The sequence below is a fragment of the Zootoca vivipara genome, chromosome 4 (genome assembly GCF_965207765.1).
Source record: "Zootoca vivipara chromosome 4, rZooViv2.hap1.1, whole genome shotgun sequence".
Classification (NCBI taxonomy): Eukaryota; Metazoa; Chordata; class Lepidosauria; order Squamata; family Lacertidae; genus Zootoca; species Zootoca vivipara.
In genome coordinates, this window is record NC_142587.1 from 45,517,153 (window position 1) to 45,534,129 (window position 16,977).

Below are 16,977 nucleotides of genomic sequence, written 5' to 3' on the forward strand. Positions count from 1 at the left end.
TCTTCCATTGTCCAAAGGTCTCCTGGCTCCCTCAGAAGACTTTGCCTTTCTCTTTCGCTGTCCTGTATGCCTAGACCTGCCTGCCATGAACACTGATGTAATGCCATCTCTCTGCCTCCCTTCAAATCCCTCCTCAAAACTTCCAACTTCCCATGCCCTATTGTATTTTAGTCTGTAACCCAGCCTACGCCCACTTAACTGAAACATACTTTGTCCCTGCCTCCCATTCTTCCTTGTTTCGCCATGTTGAATTTTAGACTGCAAGCACTTCAAACACAGAAAAATGCACAGAATCCACAGTAGAGCTCTTCAATTTGTTTCTTTGTTTTTTAAGTCAGCTGCTTACCTTGAATACACATCAGAACCAATCTGTGGCTGAATTTTGACATGACTCACAGTACAGTGGATAATGGGATCTTTAGAAAGGTACAGTACAAAACTGAAAGTGAACAAAATTGTTTTACCTTTATAGTTTCTGTAGCCATCTGATTTGTTTCCTCAATCTCACATGATTTACTGCTCTGTCCCTCATTTTCAGGTGATGGATCATCATTATGTTCCACTGCAACTGGTTCTTGCCCCTTTTTCTTGTCCACTTCTTCTTCTTCTTCTTCTTCTTCTTCTTCTTCTTCTTCTTCTTCTTCTTCTTCTTCTTCTTCTTCTTCTTCTTCTTCTTCTTCTTCTTCTTCTTCTTCTTCTTCTTCATTATGATTAGTCTCTTCCTCATCGGATGATTTTTGAACCTGTGAAATAAGTGAATACATTTTATGGCTCTGAACACATTGCAAAACAATTTTCTGTTACCGTTATTCTTTAGGCCAGGGAGAGAGTATGTTTTGAATGTGATTTAAAAGTATGATGTGTATGCAAGTCCAACTCCCCAGTCCATTATGTGGGAGGGAGTTTGAATGAGGTGGAGATGTCCCTCTGCTCAGGCCTGCCTGGTTCTGCAGATGAGGGCCTGCTCAAATGACAGCTGAGAATGCAACAGAGGCTACGATGCTCCGTTAAGCCCCACTGCTGCTGACCAGAAGGTTTCGATTGCAATCTAACAGGAGATTAACCATGATATCCCCAATAAGATTAACCCTGAACATGAATAAATGGTTTACCTTTATTGTTTCTGTAGCTGTCTGGTTCTTTTTCTCACTCTCAAATGATTTGCTGTTCTGTTCCTCATTTTCAGGTGCTTGATTATTATCGTGTTCTGCTGTATATTGTTCTTCAACCTCTTCCTTCTCTATTTCCTCAACATCCTCCTCCTCTTCCTCTTCTTCTTCTTCTTCCTCCTCCTCCTCTTCCTCTTCTTCTTCTTCATTGTCATGATTCTCACCACCATCACTCTCTTCCTCATCAGATGATTTTTGATCCTATGGTGTCATTGAAGACAGGTATTTTTTTAAGCTTAGGTTTGGCAGAATAAATAAAGGCTTCCTAACCCCATATAAACGGTATATGAAAACTTGCAAAGAAAGCACTCAATAGGCTTTGCATTAATCTATTTTGTAGGTGTAACAAGTTGAATGAAATGAAGTCTAAAGCAGAGGCAACATTACGTCCATGAATTTCAGTGGAAATAAATGTCTCTATGATATTAAAAATAAGAGACTATAACATTTTCATATGCATTCTTCCTCACACTATAATACAGATGCTACAGCATGTTTCAAAAATCTCATGTATGTTAACCACCAAGGAGATGGAAATGGACCACCAGTCCCACATTTATCAATTAGGTGGGATTCTGCTCTTAATGGCTTTTTGTTTTGTTTTGTTTTTGCTTTGAATTTTTGCATATAAGAACTGTGTAACCCTTAATGAGATAAGGACATTAATTTGTATGCTTGGTGTTATCATGCTGAAGTTTAATTAAACGTATATTCTTTAAAATATATATCTCATCTAAAATGTGTGTTGATATTTAAATCTAGAATTGTATTTTATAAAACTGAGGTTTTTGCTAAGTTAATATACTATTCCGTATATTAATAAAGTAGTACTATATGAACAAGCTCATGAGATCGCTCAGTTTGCATGCGCAGAGCTAATTTTTATCCAAGCAATTGTATGTTGCCATGGTAATTATTTTCAGGGAACATGGGCAGTGCTTTTATGTTGGGTATTTTAGATAACTACCTCTAATTGCAATTTTTGAACTTTCCATTATTTAGCTAAAACACTAAAATTGATATGAGTATCTTTCATTGTCAATCATAGTTACCTACTGAATCGACACAGTTTGTTTGAGATACCTGATGTATAAAGAAAACTTGTTCCAGCTTTATGGCCACAAAGGGATGCTGTGATTGCAGGAGTCAGAAGTCAATGTATTTTAAACTACAGTCACACCCAATGCTAAGCAACCATATCATAACTTCTTCTTTGATCAAAGGTGTTGTGTCCAATTACAATGATTCAAATATGAGGCTATTAAAGGGCAAAACTTCTATACAAGATAGGGAAAGGATGTGGAAAAAATGCACAAAACAGGAAATACATAGAGATTTCTAGCACACATGGTACACTGTGGGCATGTCCACACTAGAGCATTTCCATTCCCATTTAATCTGTGTAGTCAACATGACAATGCCATCAAACCCCAATCTAGAAGCTTCTCCTCTATAAATTTGGCTTTACTGGGGATAATCTCATAAAGTGGGGAAATCAGGCTCCACTTGGGGGCACAGATTATTTGTTTTGATGTTCTTTTGGGGGTCTATCCATTGTCATTTTCTGCTACTCACCTTTCCATGCCCATTGGTTCCTCAATGCTTTCCTGACTTTTCCAGCTGTGCTCATAACTATTTCCCGTGCACTCCCTAAGGAATTATTATTTTGTTATCCCTCGTATCCGCACAAAACCAGAAAACTGCAGAAGCAAATTTAGAACTGGTTATGTGCTTTTGCACACTTATGGAACAGGGATTTGGAAAAAAAAACACAACAAGGTGTGCTTGCAACTATCTGTGTGCATGCCTTATCAGTACTCATTTGGTGCAACAGAACCAACAAATTTGAAGGCATAGACAAATACAAAAGGGAATGCCTATTGGTATGGATGGAAATTTGTTCCCCATATACAAATTCAAGTATGTGTGTGTGTGGACTACTCCAGTCTAATTCGAATATGGAAAAGTAGATTAACAATTAAATACAGTAATGCTCAAATGTGAACAAGCCCTTAGTCTAAAGATGCTAAATTACCTTCTGGTGTGCCAGTTCCTAGAAAGCAGAGATCTCCTCTTTACGTCCACCTCATACATCTGAAGTTGCTCAAAAAAACCAGAACTTTTCCCAAACATTTCTCTCCCCCGTTTCCACTGTTTTATGGGATCTCTATGTCTTCTCCACACACCCTCCCCCCTGAAATATTACTAAACTAGTTTGCTCAGGTTCCATTTAGCCAGGAGAAAGCAAAGCCAGCTCTCCTCCCCTTCATTATGCTGCATGGGAGGAGGAGCAAAGTTGTGACAAAGGAAGGATATGGGATTGGTTACAACTGGGTTCAAGTGTAACACAGGCAAGGCAAAGACGGCTTTAAAAATGCAGTCTACTTTCTTTACCAACCCCAAGTGTCCCTCACATTGAGAAAATCCTGAACTGGGCAAAGTTCTGCCTCCCTTTTATGTTCTGAGAGATTAAAGGGCATAAACAAGTAGTGCAGGAGGCAACATGCTAATGTGGGGCTGAAAGAATGAAGGCAGCCATACAAACCAGCTAGAGAAAGCATTTATTAGCTCTTCAGTGGTGTTCTTGAGATATAATTTCCTTGATGTCAAAGAAACTATGGTCAGGGTGGAGATAAGAGGACACCCATGTGCAACAGAGAAATCACAGTTGAAGGGCAGGATCTCATTCGCAGAGTTTCTGCTTTGCATGCAGAAGGTCCCAGGTTCAGTTCACTGAGAAGTCTGAAACCTTGGAGAGCAACTGCTAATGTTATGACTAGATATAAGCAACTTCCCATATTCCAATGAAGCCAGATCTTTGCTTGCTGTTCTGTTCAAAGCAGTTCCCTTTGGCCAACCATAGGCTTGCCATACGTCTGGAAGATTTTGGACATGTATGGAAATCGGATGCCTAAAATGGCATGGGGGGGGGGGGGTTTGTTGAATTTTAAGAGATGCCAGAAATGTCCAGGACGTATGGCAAGCCCATTTTCTCAGGGTTTGTTTTTTGCTTTTAATTTTTTTGGAGGAGGCTGTGCCCTGGCGGCAGTGGGGAGAGAGGTGACGCAGCCGCAGCAAGCCTGGCCATTTTCGTTTTTTCTGGGAAGGGGTTCACGTTTTGTTTATTTTTTTCTTGTCGGAGATGGGCAGAGTGGCCATCTAGATGTGCTAGACAGCGATCGCCCTGTGGTGTCACAGTCCTGCAGTGGAAAAGCTGGTGGGTCTCCTCCCCCAGAGGTGGTGGTTATTCATAAAACCCTGCTAAGTATGCCTCATTTGCAGTTCGGGGCAGAAAAAAAACTTCTGCATTTTCTGTCTTCTTCCTTGAAATCCATAGCTGACGGGGAGGGGCCAGAGACGGTTCTGCTGCTGCCAAAGGCAGCTGGTGCTTCTGAGGGTCCCCCTCCCGCAACAGAATGAGCGCAGCCAGGCAGAGCTCAACAATTTTGGTGGTTTTGTTTATTGGTTAAATTTATATCCTACCTTTTCACCAAATGGTGCTCAAGGCAATTAGGAGCAAGTGAATGAGATGCTCTACATCTGTTCATAATGTAAACGATCATGCAGACAAAATTCCTCCATTGCAGGGGGATGGACTAGATGACCCTTGGGGTCACTTCCAACTCTACAATTCTATGATTCTATGAAAGACATATTTGCCAAAGAATTACAATCTGCTGTGTTAAAAACCAAACCAGAAGATCCATTTACTTTAACTGTCTGAATTTTGGAAGGAGAGGCAAAGGAATGCTGCCTAGAATCAAGAGCAGTTTAACATTCCTGATGAAAATAGAAAGTAGCTCAAGTTTTCAATCCAGGAAGATTTATACTTAAGATTTATACTCAGCGGTAAGTAAGACCAGAAAGCAAACTAGACATGTTTGTTCCCTAAAGGGCCTGCTATAAATATAAATGCAGCTGTTAAAAGGAATTATGGACACATTTTGTCCCAATTGCTATTCTTTGAGAAAAGTAAGATTTTGCCTATTTATCTTGTTTAAAATCATGGAATAGGATCTTTGACCATTTTATGCAATTCAGATTAAGATCACAGTCTCTCTGTATTTTGCCAGAGTAGCCGCTTAAACCAGATTCAGCAGATATATGTCAAGGAATTCAGTATGTTCATCCTTCATCAGAAGTTTTATCTCCTTATTCTTGCCCCTTATTCTTTCAAGATCCAAAGGTGGGACATGTGAAGCATTCAACTAAAGTACTTTTACTTTTGAATTGCTCCATATTGTTTTACTGTATGTAAGCCACCTTGGAAACATTTGTGTTAAGAGGCACGGTAGACTTGTGATAAAAGCAGATTTAAAACCATCTACATGCCTTCCCATGTGTTTTCTGAAAGTTGTATTTTCAGAAATTGTCTCTATAGAAACCCAAGCTGCTTTTTGAACTTGTGATGTTTAATTTAATTTCTCCCAAAGAGAAATTATCAGAATCATAGCATTGGAAGGGACTCTGAGGGTCATCTAGTGCAACCCCCTGCAATGCAGGAATCCTGTCCACAGCTGTGCATGAGTCACTGACCTTCTGGTTAACAGCCAGACACACTGACCCATTACATCATAGGCAATTCCTGTTCCCCCTACATGCACACTCACATGCTTGATCACAGTGGTCCTACTGCTAAATCCCAATTCTGGAATATGAAACATGTCTAGACTAGAGGAACTGACTTCTTTTCTACAGTAAAAACAGAATGAAAGCCAAGAGAGCTAGGTATTGATCTTGCAACAACTGTATCTATTTTCAGATTGTTTACAAGCTCGTGCAGTTTGTTTATGAGCTCCTGTACATTTTACCTTCTCTTTCCATTTCTAATATAACAAGGGAAGATTAATTATACTTTAGCATCTTCCAATATAGCATCTTTTCCGGATAAAACCTTGTTGTTTTCACCACCACCCCGCAACAACCGAAACATTGAAGAGGGCAGTTACAATCTGAATATGAGCCCCATCAATGTCAGTTAGCCAGATATATTACGATACTGAACTGCACTGTGCTTACTTATACGTAACACTTAAGACTTAAATAAACAAATCACAGGCTTCAGAATACCAGTAACACATTTGGCTCTCCTCCACAGTCAGGATGTTGCCAAGTGGAATGGAAAATGTCTACTTTTTCCTTCAGGCTTGTTTACTAAACATTTTAATATACTTTATCTTCCATTCTTTTCATGTTGCTCTGTTTTGACCCTTTGCCAATGAATTCAGAAATAAGAATCCAATCAAAAGAGATAAAGAGTGTTTGAGAGAGAAAAGAAGGTTTCTGGAGCCTGATACGGAGTTAGAAAAATATGATTGGGGATGATGACAACTCAGCCTTTTACCCAATATCTCTCTTTGAAGACTATGGAGTCCTGGATCAACAAAATCAGTACTAGCATTAACTTTCATTTAACTGTCAAGTGTCAAAATGGGCCAGTTCATATGTACCCCTTTTTAAACATGGGGTAAGTCTTGACTTCTTCAGCAGATTTTACATGATAGAATCAGTCTGGAAACCTCCAAGTAATTCAGTAATTTAACCCACATTTCAAAGGATGGCGGGAGTGTAACTTCACCTGAAGCCGCTGCGAGTGGGAAACAGCTGCCCACAGCTGCGTGAGGGGAAAAGTTCAACAACTTTGGGCCATCTCCCCCCATTTTCAAAAATTGGGGGGGGGGGTGGTCCTTATACATGAATATAGCAAGTGCTGATTCACACAAGTCAATGGCATCTCTCGTTAGATGTGTGGTACTAGTTATTTGAGATAGGATGATGGTTGTTACAGAGCACATGATGTTTTACTGTGGTTTTATAATTTGCTGGAAGCCTCTCAGAGTGGCTGGGGCAACCCAGTAAGGTGGGCAGCATATAAATAATAAATTATTATCAAATTATTATTCAGATGAAATCCTGAGCTGCAAGGAGACCCAGTATGGATATTGAAGCTGCCCACGACAGCAGCAAGGTTTGGGGGTCTCCAATCCTTCCTCCCATTTTTCATATAGGCAACTAAGTATACATCCAAATAAAATGTCCCAAATAAATATGCTGGCATAGCAATAATAAATCAGAATAAACATCAACATGTTTTTTTTAAGAAGTGCATCATAATTTTAATATTTTTATTGGAAAACTTATTACAAGGCACAGTAAACGTATTAAAACAACAGAAGCACTTAATATGTTTTGAACAAATGAAAAAGGAAGCCACATTCTTGGACACATAATTGGGCAACATAAATATAAAGATGCTTTGCCCTCTGAGGGATCCTGTTTTACATCTGTAAAACTAAACTTAAAACAAAACAAGTGTTTTTTTATCATAAGATGACAAACCAAATTCTTAGGGCAGGGGTAGGGAGCCTGCAGACCTCCAGAAGGTGGTGGATTCCAACTCCCATCAGTCCCTGCCAGAATGGCCAACAGTCAGGGAAGATGGGAACTAGGATCCAAGAACATCGGCAGGGTCACCAGTTCCCCACCACTCTCTTATGGCATGGCTGCACTGCTGGCAGCTTAAGGATAGGGCTGCAAGAGCAAAACTATTGTATTTGCTGGATCAGACCAAAGGTCTGTAGGATTCAGTGTGCATGGTGCATGCAAGATATGACTTTTCACGCCAGCATTCTTTGTCCCTAAATAGTCACTCCCTTTGGTGGACCCTCCAGAGCAATATCCAATAAAAGCGCAAAGCAGTAAGCACCTGCAGTTGGGAGAGAAAATCCAGAGAGCCCTTTGAGCATGCCTAAAGAGCTCTTTGGATCCCAGTCTCTGTCCAACAGCAGACAGCCAGATGCCTGCAGGAAACCTGTAACCTGTATTACTGAAAAAATAGCCACTCCCACTTATTGGCCCCTAGCTTATCTGGCCCTTGAGGGGGTTGTCACCAATACCCGGTTTCATTCACCTTTCCCTTTCCACCATTTCTTGCAGAAGATTTATGAAGTAGGGCCAGAGAGCTCTACTGTCTTAGGCATGCCACTGTTCTTTCAGTTTTACCCCCCCGCCCCCAAATAGGACTGCCATGCTGAGATAGCCAGCAAGTGTGTCTTGAAACAGTACGTCAAAAGAAGGAACGCATGGAGTATTTTTTTTTCAGTACAAGAAAACCTTTAGTCTACACACCATACACAGCTTTTGTGACCATGCAATGTTCAAAAACTCAACAGTGAAACAGCACTGATCTGAAACAGCGGAGATCTCCTAATTTGAACATGGCACCTGGTTCTCACTGGCAGATTTGTCACAGCACAAGACTGCTTTTAGTGTGTTTTATGAAGTTGAAATTTGAGGAATTTATATAAAATGGCAAGTAAAAAAATCATTAAAAAATAAATATAAATTTTGACATAGTACTGTACAGTGGTACCTCTGGTTAAGAACTTAATTTATTCCGGAGGTCCGTTCTTAACCTGAAACTGTTCCAAACCTGAAGCACCATTTTAGCTAATGGGGCCTCCTGCTGCCACCGCACCGCCAGAGCACGATTTCTGTTCTCATCCTGAAACAAAGTTCTTAACCTGAGGTACTATTTCTGGGTTAGCGGAGTTTGTAACCTGAAGCGTTTGTAACCCGAGGTACCACTGTATTACAATTCCCTATACAAAATTTCCATGTAAAATCGAGCTTCAGGGCTACTTTAGTGTCAAATAATGTGGTAGCACATTGTTCCAAAATTGTGAATTTTGTAGACCATTCACAGCATGTTTTGATGTCACCCTTTGTTTAGAGCTTTTTATTTTATCATATGTCTCCTGTTTTCTTTTATTATTTTCTTGATGTTTATGACCTTTGGTTTTCTGGACAGCTTTTTCTTCCTCTACATGCTCATCTTCTTCCTCTTCTCTTTTGTCTTCCTCCTCCCTGCCTTCTTCCCCTTCCTCAGCTTCTTCCTGACCCTCTTCAGCTTCTGATTCTTCTTCCACATCTTCCTCTTCATTTTCTCCTTCCTCCTCCTCATCTCCCTTCACCATTTCTTCTTCTTCTTCTTCTTCTTCTTCTTCTTCTTCTTCTTCTTCTTCTTCTTCTTCTTCTTCTTCTTCTTCTTCTTCTTCTTCTTCTTCTTCTTCCTCCTCCTCCTCCTCCTCCTCCTCTTTTTCCTCTTCCTCCACTTCTTCCTCCTCCTCTTCTTCCTCTTCCTCCACTTCTTCTTCCTCCTCCTCTGCTTCCTCCTCCTCCTCTCCTTCTCCCTCTTCTTCCTCTCCTCCAGTTTCTTCTTCTTCCTCCTCCTCTCCCTCCTCCATCTCCACCCCTTCTTCTCCTTCCTCTGCCTTAATTTCTTCCTCCTCTGCTTCTGCCCCTTCTTCTTCCTCCTCCTCTTTTCCTTCCTCCTCCCCCTCTTTTCCTTCTTCCTCCTCCCCCTCTTTTCCTCCTCCTCCCTCTTCCCCTTCTTTTCCTTCTTCTTCCTCTTCCCCTTCATTTCCTTCTTCTTCCTCCTCCCCCTCTTTTCCTCCTATATCCTCCTTCCTGTCATCTTCTTCCCCTACTCCCACTTCTTCCTCCCTTGTCACTTCTTCCTTCTCCCTCTCTTCACTCTTGCTCTCTTTTTCTTTCTCCTCTTCCACGCATTCATTCTTCTCTTGCTCCTCCTCTACCACCTCAATTTCCTTTACAAATTCACCCTCCTCTGTGTTTTCATATTTTTCTTCCATTATAGCCTCATCTATATCTTCTTCTGCTTCTTCCTCTTGCAGTTCAAAATCTGTGTCAACATTCCCTTCTTCCACCTCTTTCTCCAGCCTATCCACATTTTCTGCTTTAGACTGCATCTTAACTTCTTCATCTCTATCGATGGCTATGGAGTCATCTTCTTTATTTGATTCATTTTCACCTTCTTCTCCTTCAGATTCTACTTCACTGTCATTTTTTCCATCTTGCTCCCCCTCTTCGTTTTCAGCTTCTTCTGCAACCACTCCACATTCTTCACTGTCTTGCTTACTTTCAAGATTTTCTTCTTCTAACTTGGCAGCCTTATCTGAACTATCTATATTTTCATTCTCCTCACTCTGAGTTTGCATACTGGTATCTTCAAAACACTCCTTTTCTTTATTTTGCTCCTTCTCCCAATTTATATTTCGGTTTTCTACATCCATTTCTCTCTTTGTTATTTTGCCATAATTATACTGGTTTATCTGAAGAACATATTTTGCTGACTCATTACTAGTTTCCTCACTTGAAGATGATGACACACTTACTGCTGTTTGCTTCATAAATATTTCCTTGAGTTTAAACTCTCTCTGTTTTTCATTGTTTTCTTTACCTTGCTCATATATTTTGCCATATTTATCAGATTTCACTACTTTAGTGTCTGCTTTATTTCCCTGGCAATCCACATAGTGTTTTTCTATCATACCATCCCTAGCATGGCTGAATGGCAGCTCCTGAGGGGTTGAACTAGAATTTACTTGGTCGAATTTTCCCTTTTTTGCTACTTTAAATTCTTTTTTAATAGCCTGGTCAGTGTCAGGCTTCAGTCCCCTAACAGTAATGGCCTGCGCAGACTTACTTTTTGAGTACTTTTTACCAGCCTTAATTTTCCTCACAAAAGCATCATAAAAACTTTTTTCTAAATTGGGATCCTTTCCTAGACACTCTGAATGTATAGGTTCCACTTGAGAAGATGTGCCACCCAATTCCAAACCCTTCTGAACTCGGGGAGGAACAGACTCTTTCATCCCACCCTTACCATGAATATCCAGTTTCCCATTTTTATTTTTCTTCTACTCCACATGGGAAGCAAGAAAAGGGGGGGAAAAGAAAGGAGAGTGTTACAAATAAAATGAGAGAAAGACAAAAGGCAAATAAATCACAACATGAAAAGGAATATAAGCAGCTTGACAGGATGGAAGATGATCATAAATGAAGGTAACAAAAAAGATGAGGAAGAAAATAGGCAAGATCCAGAGAAGCATAAGCACAATTCCACTTGCACAGCAGGATTCTCCTGCCCACTTTTCCCATTGCAGCCCCCTGATGAAAAAGTATAATGCTCAAAATAGGTTGTATTTTGAAAATAACAACAATGTATATAAACCTTTCGCTAGTAATAACCAGAAAAGCAACCTGGTGTGGGGAAAGATTTGCCCTTATCCTAAATACATTCTTCCTGGAAACAAAAGATGCAATAAAATTGTTTTATGTGACAACTCTTATTTAAGGCATATTTAAAATTTACCTGTTTTGGGTTTTTTAAAACTAGAATCAGTAGGGTTACTGTAGTTAATGTTTTATAGCAAAAGGAAAGATAACCACTTTTTAGATAAAATATTTTTTTTAAAAAAAATAAGCAAATAAATAAAAATAAAATACATATATAAATTGGCAGTACCTTCTGTTTTTGTACTGGTGCTAACTCTAAGGAATGGTCATCGGGATTCACTCTCATCACGTGGGTCTGGAAAATATTTTAATATGAGTAGTAAATACAGTAACAGCAACTAGCTAACAAAACAACATTAGATACACATTCATGAACTCATGAACTAACAAAACAACATTAGATACACATTACTGTCTACTGTGAGGGGTAGCAGTTCTCCAAGATCTCAGGCAGAGGTTTTTCCCATCCCCTCCTACATGATCCTTTTAACTAACATTAATGCAAAACATTTACCCAGAAGTATGCAAATTTTCTTGCTACCTAGATACTAAACTACAGAGGTCCCCAGTAAAACCAAAATGGACTTGGGCTTGTGCACCACACTCTCCCTCTCCAGCAGTTGCAAGGAGACTGGAAGTTCTTGTTTCAGTTTTTAAGAAACCACAGTTTAATGTTAAGTTTCCAAGCTAAACTGTGGCTAGACTTAACTTTTCTTTACTAAAACAGGCCTACTTTTTACAGGTAGGTTGGTCTGACGTAGTGTTGGTCTGACGTTGTCGAAACCAAAAATTAAAAAAACCCTCCTAGTAGCACCTTAGAGACCAACTAAGTTTGTCATAGGTATGAGCTTTCGTCATAGGTATGAGCTTTCGTGTGCCCATGGCCCATTCCCGAAACACTAAACCATACATGGGTGTAGACAGGGGGGGGCAGGAGGGGGCAGCTGCCCCCCCTAGAAGCAAAAAAATATTGTATTTTACAGACCATAACCAATACTTTGCCCCTCCAAAAACTGAAGTGGAAAGGGCTTTGCTTTAGCAAGAGCAGCTCTCCACTTGCTGGGGGCGGGAACACAGCTGTAACAAAAACACATCAAATAAATAAAGCAAAGTGGCTACCAGTACTTAAGCAGTTAAGACAATGGAGCAGAATATCCCTTCAGGCAAGGTCCACCCTATTCACCCTATTGTTATTCAGTGGGAGTTGTTAATGGGCATTCAGGGATCGCATTAACAGTTCTATTGGCGATTTAATGAGGGTGCAGAGGGGGGCTGTAGCTTTGATAGACACAGTGATGTTTATAAAAAGCATTGGTGTTCCAGTCTGCCCCTCCTCCTGCATCTGTATACTGTAAATCAGGGGTGGCCACCTCCCAAGAGACTCTGATCTACTCACAGAGTTAAAAACTGGGAGTGATCTACCCCCTTTTGGGGGGTTCAGGTCAAAGCTGTTGAGTTTTTTTAAGGAAGGGAAGCCCTGTTTTGGGGGGTTTAGGTCAAACTTGTTGAGCTTCTTTTAGGAGGGAGGGAGGCCCATTTTTGTTTAGGGCTTCAGGTCATAGTTCAGCTTTTTTTAGGGAGGAGGAAAAATTTGGGTGAGCTTTTTTTAGGGGTGCCAGTGATCTAGCAGTGATCTACCACAGACATCCAGTGATCTACTGGTAGATCACAATCTACCTCTTGGACGTGCCTGCTGTAAATCAAGCAGAGAGAAAGCTGCTTACAAGGCTCCTGTACAGGTGTACCGGTATCTTCCTCTTGCTGCAGAGTTCTAGCATCACAGCGTCAGCCCGAGGCACCCACAAATGTGAGTTATCCCTCTCTCTATTTCTTCCTTCCTTTCCTCCCTCTTCCATCCTCAATAAAATACTGGGGGGGGGGCAGATAAGCCCCACATAGAAAGCCCATCAACATGGGGGGGGGGAGGACTCTTTAAAATACAGTATTTACCAGTAATTTCTTTTGGGGGGGGGAGGCACCTAGGCCTCTAGGAGTTGGCTGCTATGCCTAGGACAATTCAAGAAAGCAGAATCATGCATATGCTATGGTAATATATCAATAGAATCATGGAATTGTAGTCGGAAGGGACCACAAGGGTCATCTAGTCCAACCCCCTGCAATGCAGGAATTTTTCCCCAATGTGGGGCTTGAACCCACAACATGGTTGAAATATTATGCTGATATGCAGCAACGCCTCGGAGCCATCGAGACTGCGGCCCTGTCTTGCCTCGCCCTCGCCTGCCCTGCCACCCCCTCTCCCCTGCCCGACCCTCCCATCCTCTTGCTGCAGAGTTCCAGCTTCACAGCATCACCCAGAGGCACCCACAAATATGAGGTATCCCTCTCTCTATTATTCCTTCCTTCCCTCCCTCTTCCATCCTTAATAAAATACTGGGGGGGGGCAGATAAGCCCCACATAGAAAGCCCATCAAAATGGGGGGGTGACTCTTTCAAATACGGTATTTACCAGTAATTGGGGGGGGGGGTGAGGCACCTAGGCCTCTAGGATTTGGCTGCTATGCCTAGGAGTAGGACAATTCAAGAAAGCAGAATGATGCATATGCTATGGTAATATATCAATGGAATCATAGAATTGTAGTCGGAAGGGACCACAAGGGTCATCTAGTCCAACCCCCTGCAATGCAGGATTTTTCCCCCAAGGTGGGGCTTGAACCCACAACATGGTTGAAATATTATGCTGATATGCAGCAACGCCTCGGAGCTGTCGTGACTGCGGCCGTGCCTTCCCTCGCCCTCACCCGCCCTGCTACCCCCTCTCGCCTGCCCGACCCTCCCGTCCTCTTGCTGCAGAGTTCCAGCATCACAGCGTCACCCAGAGGCACCCACAAATATGAGTTATCCCTCTCTCTATTTCTTCCTTCCTTCCCTCCCTCTTCCATTCTTAATAAAATATGGGGGGGGGGGTAGATAAGCCCCACATAGAAAGCCCATCAACATGGGGGGGATGACTCTTTCACATACGGTATTTACTAGTAATTGGGGGGGGGGAGGCACCTAGGCCTCTAGGAGTTGGCTGCTATGCCTAGGAGTAGGACAATTCAAGAAAGCAGAATGATGCATATGCTATGGCAATATATCAATAGAATCATAGAATTGTAGTCGGAAGGGACCACAAGGGTCATCTAGTCCAACCCCCTGCAATGCAGGAATTTTTTCCTAAGGTGGGGCTTGAACCCACAACATGGTTGAAATATTATGCTGATATGCAGCAACGCCTCGGAGCCGTCGTGACTGCGGCCGTGCCTTGCCTTGCCCTCGCCCACCCTGTCACCCCCTCTTGCCTGCCCGACCCTCCCGTCCTCTCCAGCCAAGCAGGGTAGCCGCCGCCGTTGCCAGCCCCAGAAGCACAAGGTGGCCGCTGCTGCCACCACGATGTCGCCAGGCCAGCTGGCCCTGTAGCCCCGCCCACGTTCCCACTTTGTGGCCCCGCCCCTGAATGATCATGGCTTGCCCCCCCCTAGTTTTGATCCTGGCTACGCCCTTGAAACCATAGTTGATTATGTCCATATTAAACCATTTTCTCTATACAGTGGTACCTCTACTTACGAATTTAATGCGTTCCAAACGCACATTTGTAAGTAGAAAAAAATTGTAAGTCGAATCCCATAGGAATGCATTGGGAGAAAAAATTCGTAAGTAGAAAAAATCCTATCTAAAAATTCGTAAGTAGAAAGAATCCTATCTAAACCGTATCCAAGATGGCGGACGGAGCTCCATTCGTAAGTAGAAACATTCGTAAGTAGAGGTACCACTGTATATTGCAGCGTTTCTCAACCGCTGTCAAGACGCTGGCTGGTGTGCCGCGACGTGCGGCGACGAGAAGGGCGATTTGCATTGTCACGTGCCTGGCGGCCGCCAATAGCAGACACTAACCCGCCGGAAAGGAAGCCGGCCGGGTCACGACACGGGGCGAGCACAGCTCTCAACAGCCACCACCACGGGAGGGTGGTTTTAGACAAACTTAAAGAAGCTGGCTGGATGAGCTCAACCTGAAACTTGCTGAGCAAAGGATTGTGCTGGCAGAGAAATCAGCGGCTTGTGAAGCCTTATTACAGGAGATTGCAACCAACACAGCAATTGGCAAGTGTTTCTTACAGTCATAATTATATAGTCAATATAGGGCGGCACAGAGTTAAATTTTTTAACTTTTTTAATGGTGGTGTGCCTCGTGATTTTTTTCATGGAACAAGTGTGCCTTGGCCCAAAAAAGGTTGAGAAACACTGGTATATTGTAACTGAGGAGTGTGACAGTGGCCCAGGAAAGATTCCTGTGCTCTTCCTGCTGCTGCTACTGCCACCGGACACGCCACAGGAAAACAGTTATACCTCAGCCACAAACCAAAGTATAAATACAATCACTAGTAGTAGATGTGTTTGTGGGAGGGGGTTGTTAGTTTGTGGGATGTTTTGTTCGTGTTTTTATCATGTATTTTGTGTTTTTATATTGTATTTTTATGTTGTGAGCCCCCTGAGATCTGTGGAGACTAAATAAATAAATAAACAAATATTACCATATTCAAGACATCTGTGGTGTTCCCAAGGGTTCTACCCTCATTTTCATCTGAATCATCTTCTGCTGAGCTCTCTACATCATTGCTCTCCTCTTTCTTATCTCCTTTAAAACAAAATACAGGATATGCAGTTATTCATGTATGCACTTATTTGAAGAAAAGGAAGTCTGGATGCTCCTCTAATTACCGAGAAAGAAATGAAACAGAAGGGTTCCTGGCAGTCCCAACTGGCAGGAGGAGTAACCTTGTTTCTGTAAATGAAATAAAAGGAAGAATGTGTTTTCTGTCCATAATGATGCCTACATATTTTGCTTGCCCTATGGGTCAAATGGCAGCAAATATGGAGGCGGGGAGGCTTATTTAATTGAGAAAAGCAAGCAAAAAAGCATGGATCTCTCATGGCCCAGTTCACATGTCTGGTTAAACAATAGTTAATGGTTTACCATGAACATGCAGTCTGGGCCAATTTTCTCCTTCCTACTAGCACTTGGGAGAAAGAAACCACAGACCATGACTTTATGTTATGTCTGAAACAGATATAGCAGTTTGTTTTGCTCAAACAAACCACAATCCGTAAGTCAAAAGCAAAACTTAAGTACAGATCTTGGTTTGTATGGAGCAAAGCAAACTACAGTCTCTGGTCCAGACATCATGCTAAGCCTGGAATTGTAGTTTCTTCTGAACACTCAGGTTGGCATGCTCACAGTAAACTATGAGCTAAATTTTCAGTGGCAGGCAAATGAGCCCATGGTGGAAAGGGAAAAAATCCAATCACATAACCCTGCCAAGTGACTTCAAATGTAGATGTATTGCACTTGTCCTGTATTTATGTTGCTCAGTATCTCAGCAAGTGAGACTCTAAGTGATTACTGCATTGCAGTTTTAAGGACCTCTGATGCTAAAAAAAAACCCCACAAATGATTTATAGGAGCATAACAGAAACTAATGATAAAAAATTAGTTTACCTGTTTCACCATCCAAAGCAGATTGGGTGCCTTGACTTCCATTAGCTGCCTCTGAGTCAAGGTGGTTTGATCTGAGTATACCAAGGGGAATAGTGTTGCTGATGGCACAGGATGCAAGCTTTGAAGGACCTTCTCCTAATGGAGGAAGTGTTCGTACCAGCCGATTAACCTGTTCCGGTGATTTGTCCTTGTGAAAGGGTTAAAAGAAAG

The 16,977-nt window shown here is 41.9% G+C and overlaps 1 protein-coding gene across 4 annotated transcripts in view; it reads right to left on the reverse strand.

Annotated features, from left to right (window-relative positions):
- The window catches only part of RPGR (retinitis pigmentosa GTPase regulator), a 38,064-nt gene that overhangs the window by 8,142 nt on the left and 12,945 nt on the right, over nt 1-16,977 (reverse strand). For 3 of the 4 annotated variants that reach the window (XM_035114671.3, XM_035114669.3, XM_088667800.1), the window contains exons 11-15: nt 16,768-16,954; nt 15,803-15,906; nt 11,500-11,565; nt 1,113-1,370; nt 465-743 (exon numbers count right to left, since the gene is read on the reverse strand). In XM_035114671.3, coding sequence (XP_034970562.3) covers nt 465-743; nt 1,113-1,370; nt 11,500-11,565; nt 15,803-15,906; nt 16,768-16,954 — 894 coding nt within the window. Of the gene's footprint in view, nt 1-464; nt 744-1,112; nt 1,371-8,173; nt 10,892-11,499; nt 11,566-15,802; nt 15,907-16,767; nt 16,955-16,977 lie in introns of those variants that run through there. The other variant, XM_088667802.1, reaches the window with a different exon arrangement.